General features: G+C 45.2%; 1 protein-coding gene and 3 long non-coding RNA genes across 48 annotated transcripts; 1 reads left to right on the top strand and 3 right to left on the bottom strand.

Annotated features, from left to right (window-relative positions):
• The first annotated feature begins 255 nt into the window (after positions 1 to 255).
• Positions 256 to 12129, top strand: LOC147189938 (uncharacterized). 43 transcript variants are annotated; one of them, XR_015103936.1, is made up of 6 exons: positions 256 to 497; positions 1201 to 1283; positions 2433 to 2533; positions 2766 to 2827; positions 2947 to 2987; positions 3121 to 4439. XR_015103936.1 is itself a non-coding variant. In XM_086138093.1 (6 exons), the coding sequence occupies exons 1-6, from the start codon at positions 7102 to 7104 to the stop codon at positions 10858 to 10860; spliced, it is 417 nt and encodes a 138-aa protein (XP_085994219.1). In that variant the 3' UTR covers positions 10861 to 12129. The 43 variants fall into 43 exon arrangements, 16 of the variants coding, with proteins under 16 accessions (XP_085994219.1, XP_085994216.1, XP_085994217.1 ...); XR_015103929.1 differs by having other exon boundaries at positions 283 to 497; positions 2769 to 2827; positions 2951 to 2987; XR_015103928.1 differs by lacking the exon at positions 3121 to 4439 and adding an exon at positions 10841 to 12129 and having other exon boundaries at positions 285 to 497; positions 2769 to 2827.
• On the bottom strand, positions 2399 to 4389 carry LOC147189941 (uncharacterized). Of its 2 annotated transcripts, XR_015103946.1 has the most exons (9): positions 4243 to 4389; positions 4009 to 4163; positions 3730 to 3936; positions 3227 to 3386; positions 3082 to 3145; positions 2872 to 2997; positions 2763 to 2809; positions 2622 to 2681; positions 2399 to 2543 (listed from the first exon to the last, which is right to left on the bottom strand). It is a non-coding gene; the product is annotated as an uncharacterized LOC147189941 (long non-coding RNA). The 2 variants fall into 2 exon arrangements; XR_015103945.1 differs by lacking the exon at positions 4243 to 4389 and having other exon boundaries at positions 3845 to 3936; positions 4009 to 4157.
• On the bottom strand, positions 5929 to 8089 carry LOC147189940 (uncharacterized). Its single transcript, XR_015103947.1, has 3 exons — positions 7782 to 8089; positions 6828 to 7700; positions 5929 to 6060 (listed from the first exon to the last, which is right to left on the bottom strand). It is a non-coding gene; the product is annotated as an uncharacterized LOC147189940 (long non-coding RNA).
• Positions 10109 to 12075, bottom strand: LOC147189939 (uncharacterized). Of its 2 annotated transcripts, XR_015103943.1 has the most exons (8): positions 11930 to 12075; positions 11682 to 11723; positions 11514 to 11605; positions 10805 to 11109; positions 10580 to 10720; positions 10469 to 10517; positions 10330 to 10389; positions 10109 to 10251 (listed from the first exon to the last, which is right to left on the bottom strand). It is a non-coding gene; the product is annotated as an uncharacterized LOC147189939 (long non-coding RNA). The 2 variants fall into 2 exon arrangements; XR_015103944.1 differs by lacking the exons at positions 11514 to 11605; positions 11682 to 11723; positions 11930 to 12075 and having other exon boundaries at positions 10805 to 10868; positions 10950 to 11098.
• Positions 12130 to 13686: the final 1557 nt, after the last annotated feature.

Below are 13686 nucleotides of genomic sequence, written 5' to 3'. Positions count from 1 at the left end.
TTAGCACGTCGACTTCACAGTGCAGAGGTTCAATTCCAGCTCCGGCCTCCCTGTGTGGAGTTTGCATGTTCTCCCCGGGCCTGCGTGGGTTTTCTCCGGGTACTCCGGTTTCCTCCCACATTCCAAAAACATGCGTGGCAGGCGGATTGAACTCTCTAAAATTGTCCCTAGGTGTGATTGTGAGCGTGGATGGTTGTTTGTCTCTGTGTGCCCTGCGATTGGCTGGCAATTGATTCAGGCTGTCTCCCGCCTACTGCCCGAAGACAGCTGGGATAGGCTCCAGCACCCCCCGCGACCCTAGTGAGGATCAAGCGGTTCAGAAAATGGATGGATGGATGGATGGTTGGAAAATGCCTTTGTGATGTCCTGTACAGTAGGGGGCGATATGGACCAAGGAAATTCAATGCATCGAGAAGAAGAATAAGAACAAGCACAAGAACGGGAGCACATCTGGTTTAATGAGCAAGTATTTCCGCTGTCCGCGAGCCGTGTTCTCAGTGAGTAATTTTAACATTTTAAACTGACTTCGCTGTTTAACTGTGTGTATTTAGACAATTGAGGAACATAATTATGACACGTTGCTCCCCTAATTTGGTCGTTGTTACTAAGTCGCTGGCAGTTGATCGTAAAAACATGAACAAAGGGGCCAGTTCGCGAGCACGCCGCCGACAAATAGCACTCAGCTGTCAATCAAAAGGCAATCGAGGAGAGCGTTTGGCTTGAATGTTATCTTGTATGTTTTCCACACCAAAGCTGCTGTCAACCAGTGGATTTGGCTTCACATCAGGGGCAGATTTGTCTCAAAACTATTCACACAAATTCATCCGTGACTTTTTTTCACCTGTTTTTCGAAAGATATTTGTGGTTTTCACAAACTAAATCCTGAATTCTAAATATGTGTTGATAATTGCCACAAATATACTCGTGAGAACAACGAGTATATTTGTGTTGTCGGGTTGGAAATGGACGTGTTAAAATTGAAGGTCTGCCACTTTATTCTATGAATGTCATGTCCTTGTTTACGAGGATACTAATGCAGCAGCGTGTTATACCGGAGACAAATTCCTTGTGTGTTTTACATACTTGGCCAATAAAGATGATTCTGATTCTGAATAATGACTCAAATTCTGTCACTCAAATCTTTTTTTATGGATAGAAGAGGATGACTTACCACATTTGTTTTTCTTTCTGCCTGACCAGATTGAAGTGGCTACTGGGCCAAAGGTGCAGCCGACAGACTCGGGGGACATGCGGAAGGGAGCCCAACCTGCATTTGAACACATGTGAGTATTGAGCCTTGTTGTGTGCTTGAAGAGCTCATGTCTGATGTCACGTCGCCCCTCAAGATGGAGGTGAGTGCACCCGCCTGTCTCTCACTCAACTTAAACTTCTGCTCCGTGTACTGCACAACACTGTGAACCACACAGAGACAACCCGAGCATCATATCGTCAAGCATTCTGGAATATGTTTTTAACATCGAAGTGGCCCAAGTCATTTTAAAAATGTGCATGCATATGTATACATATATATCTAAAACTTACTTGGCCCACTTCAATGTCATTTAAAAACTTGACCAGAAGTGAGAGAAGACAGACGTGCTCATGTCCCCCTTGGTGTGTCATCACACATGAGCTGGTCAAGCACATGCGAGACTTAGGCTGCTCCCATCTTGGGCCTGTTGTCAGTGTTTGTGTGTGTGCAACTTGAACTGGCCCACGCAAACAGTGACTGGTAAATGCTTTCACATTGTCCTGTTTGCCTTTGTGTATAATAAATTGTTGAACTTGAATTCGAGTCTCTGCCTTCCATGACTAAGTCCATCCTCGACTCACTCAAAGCCTTTCATGCTGAGTGGTCACTGCAGCGGAAGACTCAAGTCTTGAGGAGAGAGTTGCACATCAGTCACTCGTATGGCCACAAGTGTAACACTGCTGTCCCGTTAGTCTCCACATGACTCGAAACTCCAAGAATTGAGCTTTTGGGTCATGTGAAATCGATGGGAACAGTGAAAAGACTGTCTGGTGTGACCTAAGTGCAGCTCTCACCTCAAAACTCAAGTGGGACTTAGAAAATTTTCTGCAAAGCTCGCCCAAACCACACCCAATTTGGCATCCACCAATCATGGCGCTGCCCTCATTTGCATATCCACACCCTCGTTTCCACCAATCACAGCACGTTATTCCCATGCTCCACCCACTTCCGCCGCCATTCCGGCTATGCCACACCCACTTTCCCCAAAATTTCTGCCGGGGGAAAAAAAATCCCTGAAAAAAAAATCCAGAAAAAAATTTTGAAAAAAAATTTTAGAAAATAAAAATTTGAAAAAAAAGAATTTTTAAAAGGAAGTTTTAAGTTATATTTTTGTGATGTGTTTAGGAATGAAGTTGAGAGTTTAAGTGTTCTTTGTAATCAAGATTTATTTCTTTTGCAGAACAGACAATCACAAAGCAGAGGAAAAAGTTGCAAGTTGGATGACAGTCTGCTTGTCGCTGGATGGCGAAGTGGTCGGCTCGTGAGAAGAACGTCGGACAGGTGCGTTGACCTGAGAGGAAAGACATCCGTGAGTTACACGCAAGTCAATGTCTTGTGCAGACAAAGATGTTTTCGGCGTGAAACTTACCCTCGAGCGAGACAAGTTGTTGGGTCTTTTGTGCGGGAAGCCGATCATGTTCACTGCTGCCTGAAGGGGGGGGGGGGGGGGAAGAGATTGTCTTCAACTCTGCGGAGAACATGCTTGTTGAAATGAAATGAGCTTTCTTACCAGCAGATGGCTCAGTCACATTTCGCCTCAGACACCACCGGCTTCATCTGGATGACAAAGTACAGGTGAGTAGGCACCAATTACGAACCAAAATGCAGTTCCATTTTACCCGAAGCTGCTGCCGCACGAGCTCTTCATTTTTCAACTGATTGATTCACTGGACTCTTTTGCTGCAACACTTAAGCCAGCATGATCAGCACCAACAGGCCAAGCGACTCATCCAAGGTGGTCAAGCCTGCCAATGTCACAAACGAGACCCGTCAACTCCTTTTTCATACCTTTGAACGGCAACGTTGAAAATGGAGGCAGCAGTGAAGACCTGCTACAAGCTTGTCGCATTTGTCTCTTTGCCCAGCAGGCGGAGGGTCTGACTAGAAGCTGCACTGCTTGCAGAATGAAAGAAAAAGCAGGTGAGTGTGCTTGAAAATTCAATGTGCCGTGCTTTTTTCTGTAGCTTCCGTCACCTGACGGCGTGCATGACATCGTGACGCCACGTTTCCTGAGGGCCTGCACCAGCGCCGCCTCCAACCAACAGTTCCAGGACTTTGATTGGAATTTTGCGACAGGCCCAAACCTTGAGGACGACTCGACTTCACAACGTGTTATCTGGTTCTTCAGCACCACCTGGTGGATGAGAGCGGGACAAACGCAATGCTGAGTAAATGTCTTGGGGTCACTCTCCCGCCCGTTTCCCCCCCCTGCTGCAACACCTGATTCAAATGATCAGATCATCAGCATGGTCGGCGAAAGCCAGACAGCGAATCTGATCATTTGTCTCAGTGTGTGAGAGCCGGAAAAGAGCCCCGCCACCGTTTGATTTTAGCCACAGGTGCGCCGACTTAACCAGCTCTCAAGAGCTGGTCGAGTAGGAGGTCCTGTGGTTAAACCAAACTTTTTCAAATTTCTGGATTTGACACCTGCGCTCAATCATGTGCTGATGTAATTATGAGTACACACACATGTGCACCTCTATAAAAAGAGTCGGCTTCACTTGTGAAGAGAGCAGAGCGGGACGCTTCTTCGACAGCACGGTGCCCTGAAAGACACGGTAACGTTAGATCTTGACTCTTAAATATTCAAACCTTCCAAGAGTGTGGCTGGGCAACCCCATATTTGGAAGACCCAAACCCCACAGGATGGCAGCCATTTTAAGGGTCATTCTGTCGAGGTGGGCCTGCGTAGACAGAAATGAGAATCGACACATTTGAGATTTAGTGTGATATGTATTCAAATGCGTCAGTTTTACCTTGTTGCTGTCAATTTGGCCATTCTGAAGAAGATGCAAAGCCTGTGGATAGAAAAGAGACAAATTAGTTGGGCTTGCTCTAAATGGTTCACATTTCAAATTCCACATTGAAACACACAAGTGTCCCATTTTATACGCGATTTGAAGAATTGTACCTGTGAACAGAAATGGCACAATTAGTATGCACACATGCATATTCGGTTTAATTGTGAGTTTAGAAAGGAGTCTACTTACACTCGCGGCGAATGTAGCTTTCCTAAGAAGTTGGAGAAAAAGTTTGTTGCAAGGTCGCAGGAGACGTTAATTACAATGCTCGAACAAACATTTTTACTTTGCATGTTTGTCAGGTGCGAGCACGTTGAACGTGCTGCTTTCCATTCAAAGTGAGGAAATGAGAGTGTTTTAAGAGGCTATTAAAGAGTAAAAAGTCAGCTTGTTGGGGTTCTGCGTGATCTTGTGGACAGGCGTGCGGAGCAGGAGCAGCGTGTGGCCGAGCGGTGGCTGTCGAAAGAGAGAAAGAATGATTGCCTCGGTGTCGCCGCTTAAATATGTTTCCGTTGATGACGTCAGTTCCGGGAAGAAAAAAAAATTAAAATAGCAAGCGAAAACCCGGACTCGAACCGGAGTTCTCCAGTCGGGATTCCAATTCGTACACCATTGAGCCATTGTCTGACAGTTTCCTCAACCCCTTTTACATGAGTAGTAAGAAAGAAGGAGAATGTTTAGGTAGAAAACTGCTTAGGTTAAATAACGGGTCTCGAAGCGGAGTTCTCCAGTCGGCACTCCAATTCGCATACCATTGAGCCATTGTCTGACTGTCACATCAATAGCTTGTACATGTATATTTAGAAAGAAGGTGACCGTGTAGGGAGAAAAAAACTATTTGCTAAGGTTAAACAACCGGAGTTCTCCGGTCGGGACTCCAATTCGTATACCATTGAGCCATTGTCTGACAGTTGCCTCATTTGCTTTTACCTGTACACTAAGAAAGAAAGTGAATGTGCAGTGGGAGAGGACCATTCGCTTAGGGCAAACACCGGGTCTCGAACCTGGGTTCACCTGTCGGGACTCCCAGGGGTTTACCATTAGGCTATAGACTGACAGTAACAAAAGTCACTTTTACTTATATAATTATTATCACGAGCAACTGAACCCTTGTGGTATTCATAAGATCATCTAAATACGACCAACCAAATTCTGACCAAAGCCATCTGCGTGTTCGAATAGATAAAGACCTGACGTGGCCCCCGGGCAAGCCGGATTCGATTCTTGCTCAATTTATAAATGTAGCAGACAGTGGGGCTCGAACTTGCGTCGCCTGACGACGACGCGTCCTCTTTTACCATTAGGTCATTCTGCCGCGAAATTTTCAAAAAATTATATATTATGATAGGCACCTGACCTCAACTGGAACGATTCATGAGCGGGTGCATCTCGTGGAGTATCCGCTTCTGGTCCGAACTTCGCCCTTGGACGACGTGACGGGAAACCCGGGTTCGATTTTTGCTAAATTTATAAATGGAGCAGATGGTGGGGCTCGAACTCGGTTCACAGGACTAGCACGCGCTGTCTTTTTTCATGAGATGAGGCCATTGGTGAACGGAAATTTCGATTTTTAAAATTTGTAATCACAGGCGGTTGATCACAAGAATGAACAATTGGTCAGACGGTTGGCGTCTCTCGTGGAATGCTCACTTCTGAGATGGGCTTTGTCTTGCCTTGAGGCGACGTGAGGCACTCAAACCTCATCCTCGACCCCGCCAGTATTCTCAACCACTGCATGCCTTCATCATGCCATCCTGAGATTTACAAAGCCAACTTCGTTTGAGATTGAAGACGATTATCACAAAGAGATAGTCATTTTGCATTGTTGGTGATCGTGAATAAAGTGCAAATAAAACATCCCTCCGCACACTTCCGAACGTGTAAGACAACTTTATTCATTGTTTCAAGCTTTGTTGACAAGGGCAACTCCGCTGGAACAGTCGAGACGCAAGTCTCGTCTGGATGGTTGCGGGGTGGTCACTGCTGGTCCCAACGGGACTGAAGTACCTGCAACACCCAAAGGATCACGGTGAAATCAAACTTCGTTTCAGATTGAGGAGGAAACATCGGATGACTTTCTGAGGGCCCCGATATCCCTCTCACTGTCTTGCGGAATATGTCCCAATCAATACGCTTCAACCACTTTCAGAACAAAGTTTACCCAACGACGACATTGCCTCAACAGGAGGCTTCTATGTCGGCGGGCGGGGGGCGACGTCCTGACCATCCGGCACAGGATCATTTGCCAAAATTCTGCCAACCGCTTGATGACAGCCGTTATGAAAGCGCTGATGTATTGTATAAAATGACCGCAGGCTATCTTTTTCTGAATATACTCAAAATGTCGTTGTGGTGTTGAGCTGCTGGAAGGGAGGGGGGTGTTCGGAACTGGTCATGTCGTAGCCTCGCCGGTCGTGTCGTAGCCTCCTTGCTCCGAGTACACCCGCATGAACTGCAGCACAATGCGGTCAATTCCCAGCCGCTGCACCACCAGGAGCAGCCCGTCACAGCCGGACAGTCTCACAAACATTTCAATCTCAAATTCCAGCAGAAGGCTCGCCATTGGCAAGAGGAAACAATCAACCCGATTTCGATTTTCCAATGTCAGCTAACAGCAGGAAGAATCATTGTAAAATTCGACCGCAAACTCGCGGGAGGCTCGCGCCCGTCGTCGAAAGTGTTTACGCTTCAAAACAAACCAAACAACAACACAACAAAAAGTCTTCACGAAACGTAAGGGCGCCGTCTACTGGTGTACAATAGGAATGACAAACCTGCGACTGAACTGGCCCTCAACTTTACAAGTGTCGTCCCACCAAAAAAATACAACTCTCTGGGTATCTTTGTCAGGGGGGGGGGGGGGGGGTGAGATATTGGTCTTTGTTGTTCTGTTTATGTTCCTCTGGACGAGTCGTAAATGGAAGGGGGTGGGGGGTAAATTCCTTTTGTGGTTTTGCATTCTTGACCAATACGGTGAATTTGATTCCGATTCTGATTTCTTGCCAAATGCCTTTGTGGCCTCCTGGACAGCAGAGGGCGATATAGACCATGGAGATTCAATCTACCAAGAAGAAGAACAGGGACAATAACAAGAAGCGTACCACATTCGGTTCAGCGAGCAAGTTTTTCGGCGGACAACAAGCCGGACTCACAGTGAGTAGTTTTAACCTTTTAACGAACTATATGCAAATGTAATGACGCAGACAATTTCGGAGCATCATGACCACACGTCGCTCCTCTAATTTGTTGATTGTTACTAAGTGTAGCCGGGTCTTTGGAAAGACTGGACTGGACACAAAATAATTTTTAGATGGGCTTTATTCCCGACTGAACAATGAAAAATTGTTCAGCATTAAGATGAAAGACTGAGATGTTAACTGAATTTTAAAAGAGTTGGAAACGGGATCTAAGAGATCAAAGAAAATTATCTAACAGATTAAGGAAAATTTCACCATAATAAACAACAGCAGTGGCTTGCTTGATAAGGAAAGAGAAATAAAAATACATTATTTCCAAGCCCCAACAATCCATGAAACTTAAAAGTGCAATCATTACAATCCAATGTGATGAGAGGACACACTTACTCGACACTTTCCGGCATGTTGGGTGTATACAAAACACGTGGAAAAACACAAATGATCTCCCCTCTAAAGAACAGACACACAGTTCATATCATTTCACAGTCAAAAAAACATATTTACATCTTGTAACATTGAGAAAACACTTACGCTATACAGCTGTTCACACGACTCACTAGCGGCAGATTTCAAACTCCAAAACACGATATTTTGCTCTGAATATCGCCAGTGTTACAACGACGATCATGGGTGTATCAAGTTGGGACAAGCAGTAGGCACAGTTCAACGACTACCCTCCTTCACGTGCATGTCACCCTTACTTCGCTTCCTGGTCTGATTCCCACACGCTCTATATGTTCCCGCGTGTTTTCATCTAGCGTGGCTCTTAAAGTGACAGTGCTACATTTGTTAAACAAGGCAGCCTTCACTACAAAAGTCTAAGTATGGTTCACCTGGTTACATAAGTCATGGAAGTTATCGTAAAAACACAACTACGGTGGCCAGTTCACAAATGAAGGCAGATTTGTCTGCAAACTATTCCCACAAATGCATCCGTGACTTTTTTGCAATTGTTTTTCGAAATAGATTTGTGGGTTTCATCAAATAAATACTCAATTACATAAAATACGTGTTGATAATGTCCACAAATATACTCGTCATTTTCACACGTGTTTTCGAGTCCCCAAATCCATTCAGGATTTTCGCGTGTTTCTCGGTGTGGCGTGAGCATTTCTCATGATTTTGAGATCCCGTTTTCGTCCGCGAGGAGGAGGCAGTGTTGCTGTCTCCAATTGACGGGAACTTTAGTGGACGGTTGAACGACGTTCAGTCTTTTCAATAGTTGAGCAGTTGATTGAAAGGAGGTTGCTCAATGTACATGAGGTGTGGAGAGAAAGCCGCGAGCGGGCAGATTTGGAAATGGACGTGTTAGAAGTAAAGGTCTGCCACTTATTCTGTGAAGAATAACACAAATCATAACAAAAACCGACCAAAAAAAACTTTTATTTGTGGGTGGGGGGTACAGAAGAGTATGACTTCCCACTTTTGTTTTTCTTTCTGTCTGACTAGATCGAAGAGGCGACTGGGCCAAAGATGCAGCCGACAGACTCGGAGGACATGCTGAAGGGAGCCCAACCTGCATATGAACACATGTGAGTATTGAGCCTTGTTGTGTGCTTGGAGAGCTGATGTCTGATGTCACGTCGCACCACAAGGTGGAGGTGAGTACGCCCGCCTGTCTCTCACTCAACTTAAACTTCTGCGTCGTGTACTGCACAACATTGTCAACTACACATGACATCATCAAGCACTTCTGGAATATGTTTTTAACATTGAGGTAGCCCAAGTTAGTTTAAAATGTTGTGTAGGTGCGCATATAATATGTATATGACTAACTTGGCCCACTTCAATGTCATTTAAAAACTTGACCAGAAGAGTGTGATCATGATGTTGTGGAGTACACGGCACTTAGTTTTTGTCTCAGTGAGAGAAGTCAGACGTGCTCATGTGCCCCTTAGTGTGTCATCACACATGAGCTGGTCAAGCACATGCAAGACTTAGGCTGCTCCCATCTTGGGCCTGTCGTCAGTGTTTGTGTGTGTGTGCAACTTGAACTGGCCCACGCAAACAGTGACTGGTAAAATGCTTTCACATTGTCCTGTTTGCCTTTGTGTATAATAAATTGTTGAACTTGAATTCGAGTCTCTGCCTTCCATGACTAAGTCCATCCTCAACTCACTCAAAGCCTTTCATGCTGAGTGGTCACTGCAGCGGAAGACTTCTCAAAGACTTAAGTCTTGAGGAGAGAGTTGCACATCAGTCACTTGTATGGCCACAAGTGTAACACTGCTGTCCCGTTGGTCTCCACATGACTCGAAACTCCAAGAATTGAGCTTTCGGGTCATGTGAAACCGACGGGAACAGTGAAAAGACTGTCTGGTGTGATTGAAGTGCAGCTCTCACCTCAAAACTCAAGTGGGACTTAGAAATTTTTCTGCAAAGTTCGCCCAAACCACACCCAATTTGGCATCCACCAATCACGGTGTGGCCTACATTTGCACACATTTGCATAACCAATTAGAATGCTCTGATTTGCATAACCACGCCCGCTTTCCCATATCAGACCAATCAGATTGCTCCAAATTTGCATATCCACGCCCCATAAAGACCCAGCCAATCAGAGCGCACCTAATGTGCATATCCACGCCCTCGTTTCCACCAATCACAGCACGTTATTCCCATGCTCCACCCACTTCCACTGCCATCAGCCAATCATGAGCCGCCATTCCAGCTATGCCACACCCACTTTCCTCAAAATTTCTGCCCGGGGGAAAAAAAAAATCCCTGAAAAAAAAAAATCCAGAAAAAAATTTTGAAAAAAATTTTAGAAAATAAAAATTTGAAAAAAATGAATTTTTAAAAGGAAGTTTTAAGTTATATTTTTGTGATGTGTTTAGGAATGAAGTTGAGAGTTTAAGTGTTCTTTGTAATCAAGATTTATTTCTTTTGCAGAACAGAATCACAAAGCAGAGGAAAAAGTTGCAAGTTGGATGACAGTCTGCTTGTCGCTGGATGGCGAAGTGGTCGGCTCGTGAGAAGAACGTCGGACAGGTGCGTTGACCTGAGAGGAAAGACATCCGTGAGTTACACGCAAGTCAATGTCTTGTGCAGACAAAGATGTTTTCGGCGTGAAACTTACCCTCGAGCGAGACAAGTTGTTGGGTCTTTTGTGCAGGAAGCCGATCATGTTGACTGCTGCCTGAAGGGGGGGGGGGGGGAAGAGATTGTCTTCAACTCTGCGGAGAACATGCTTGTTGAAATGAAATGAGCCTTGTTACCAGCAGATGGCTCAGAGTCACATTTTGCCTCAGACACCACCGGCTTCATCTGGATGACAAAGTACAGGTGAGTAGGCACCAATTACGAACCAAAATGCAGTTCCATTTTACCCAAAGCTGCTGCCGCACGAGCTCTTCATTTTTCAACCGATTGATTCACTGAAATCTTTTGCTGCAACACTTGGGCCAGCATGATCAGCACCAACAGGCCAAGCTGCTACTGGTCCAGCGACTCATCCAAGGTGGTCAAGCCTGCCAATGTCACAAACGAGACCCGTCAACTCCCTTTTCATACCTTTGAACGGCAACGTTGAAAATGGAGGCAGCAGTGAAGACCTGCTACAAGCTTGTCGCATTTGTCTCTTTGCCCAGCAGGCGGAGGGTCTGACTAGAAGCTGCACTGCATGCAGAATGAAAGAAAAAGCAGGTGAGTGTGCTTGAAAATTCAATGTGCCGTGCTTTTTTCTGTAGCTTCCGTCACCTGACGGCGTGCATGACATCGTGACGCCACGTTTCCTGAGGGCCTGCACCAGCGCCGCCTCCAACCAACAGTTCCAGGACTTTGATTGGAATTTTGCGACAGGCCCAAACCTTGAGGACGACTCGACTTCACAACGTGTTATCTGGTTCTTCAGCACCACCTGGTGGATGAGAGCGGGACAAACGCAATGTTGAGTAAATGTCTTGGGGTCACTCTCCCCCCTTTGTGCAACACCTGATTCAAATGATCAGATCATCAGCATGGTCGGCGAAAGCCAGACAGCGAATCTGATCATTTGTCTCAGTGTGCGAGAGAGCCAGAAAAAAGCCCCGCCACCGTTTGATTTTAGCCACAGGTGCGCCGAGTAGGAGGGCCTGTGGTTAAACCAAACTTTTTCAAATTTCTGGATTTGACACCTGTGCTCAATTACGAGTACTCTCACATGTACACCTCTATAAAAGAGTCAGCTTCACTTGTGAAGAGAGCAGAGCTGGACGCTTCTTCGACAGCACGGTGGCCTGAAAGACACGGTGACGTTCGCTCTTGACTCTTAAATATTCAAACCTTCCAAGCGTGTGGCTGGGCAACCCAATATTTGGAAGACCCAAACTCCACTGGATGGCAGCCATTTTAAGGGTCATTCTGTCGAGGTGAGCCTGCGTAGACAGAAATGAGAATACACATTTGGGATTTAGTCAGATATGTACCGGTATTCAAATGTGTCAGTTTTACCTTGTTGCTGTCAATTTGGCCATTCTTTAGAAGATGCAAAGCCTGTGGATAGAAAAGAGACAAATTAGTTGGGCTTGCTCCAAATGGTTCACAATTTAAATTGCACATTGGAACACACAGCAAGTCTCCCATTTTAAACGTGATTTGAAGATTTGTACCTGTGAAACAGAAATGGCACAATTAGTATGCACACATGCAGATCAATTCGGCTTTCATTGTGAATTAAAAAATTAGTTTTATCTACTTACCTTCTCGGTGAACGTAGCTTTCCTAGGAAGTTGGAGAAACAATTTTTGTTGCAAGGTCGCAGGAGACGTTAATTGCAATGCTCGAACAAACATTTTTGCTTTGCATGTTTGTCAGGTGCGAGCACGTTGAACGTGCTGCTTTCCATTCAAAGTGAGGAAATGTGAGTGTATGAAGAGGCTATTAAAGAGTAAAAAGTCAACTTGTTGGGGTTGTGCGTGATCTTGTGGACAGGCGTGCGGAGCAGGAGCAGCGTGTGGCGAGCGGAGACTGTCGAAAGAGAGAAAGAATGATTGCCTCGTTGTCGCCGCTTAAATATGTTTCCGTTGATGACGTCACTTCCGGGAAGAAAAATTTTTTAAAAGTGTACTTGAAGACCCGGGCTCGAACATGCGTTCAGCGGTCAGTAGTCGCATTCGTATACCACTGGGCCATTGTCTGATAACTGCATCAACTCCTTTTATATGTATAGTAAGAAAGAAGGAGAACGTGAAGGGAGCGAAATAAAACTGTGCATAGCGCCAATAACGGGTCTCAAAACTGCGTTCACTAGTGGGGACTCGCATTCATATACCATTGGGCCATTGTTTGACAGTTGCATCAGCTACTTTTACATGTATAGTAAGAATGAAGGAGAATGTGAAGCGGGAAATAAAATTATGTGCATAGCGCCAATAACGGGTGTCGAACCTGCGTACACCAGTGGGGATTCAGATTCGTATACCATTGGGCCATTGTCTGAGAGTTGCAACATTCGCTTCTCCATATATAGTAAGAAAGAAGGTGAATGTGAAAAAACTGCATAGCGCCAATGCCTTGTCTCGAACCTGAGTTCACCTGTCAGGACTCCCAGTCGTATACCATTAGGCTATAGATTGACAGTAGGTCTAGTCACTTTTATTTATATAATTATTATCACTAGATACTGAATTTTAAGTATTTGTAAGATCATCTACATACGACCAACCAAATTCTGACAAAATGCATCTGCGTGGTCGAATGGATAAAGACCTGACGTGGCCCCCGGGCAAGCCGGGTTTGATTCTTGGTCAATTTATAAATGTAGCAGACAGTGGGACTCGAACTCACGGCGTCTGGCTACTACGCGTCCTCTTTTACCATTAGGCTATTCTACCGCGAAAATTTCGAAAAAATATATATATAATTATACGTTACTTTATACGCGTGAGCTGTGATGGTTAGAATCTCGTGGAGTGAGTGGCCTCTTGTGTTCTAAACTTCACCCCTCAACCTCGTGACAGCACTCAAACCTAACCCATAAGCCCTCAACCTCAACAGTTTCTCCCCTCCGCTCCCTTCATAATGCCATCCTGAGATCAGGAGAGGGAGTTTGCAAAGTCAACTTGCTTTAAAATTGAAGACGAGCATCACAAAGAGATAGTGTCGTTTTGTTACTTTGCTTTATTGGCGATCGTGAATAAAGTGCTTGAATAAAACACACGTTTCTTGTCTGCTTCAGTCACAAACAAAACATTCGTAAACACACACTTCCAAACATGGAAGCCAACTTTGTTCATCGTTTCAAGATGCTTTGTTGAAAAGGGCAACTCCGTTGGAATAGTTGAGACCCAAGTCTCGTCTGGGTGTTTTTGGTCTCTGCTGGTCCAAACGGGTCCGGAGGCTGAAGAACCTGCAACACAAAAAGAATCACGGTGAAAGCAAACTTAATTTCATATTGGGCAGAAAACTTTCTGCAGAATCCCAATACCCCACCCCCCTCAAAGTATTCGCTGTCTTC

This window comes from Hippocampus guttulatus, chromosome 19 (genome assembly GCF_054856545.1).
Source record: "Hippocampus guttulatus isolate MCC_2025c chromosome 19, RoL_Hgut_1.0, whole genome shotgun sequence".
NCBI classification, from domain to species: Eukaryota; Metazoa; Chordata; class Actinopteri; order Syngnathiformes; family Syngnathidae; genus Hippocampus; species Hippocampus guttulatus.
Note: the sequence above shows the minus strand (reverse complement) of the source record. Positions and strands in the feature narration are given on the sequence as shown.

Bases quoted from the DNA above. Each gene is read 5' to 3' on its own strand.
- LOC147189938 (XM_086138085.1), top strand. From the start codon at position 7,102: ATGGAGATTCAATCTACCAAGAAGAAGAACAGGGACAATAACAAGAAG. The intron at 8,783-10,142 runs GTGAGTATTGAG...TTTCTTTTGCAG, and splicing joins CAACCTGCATATGAACACAT to AACAGAATCACAAAGCAGAG. The intron at 10,242-10,471 runs GTGCGTTGACCT...CCTTGTTACCAG, and splicing joins GTGAGAAGAACGTCGGACAG to CAGATGGCTCAGAGTCACAT.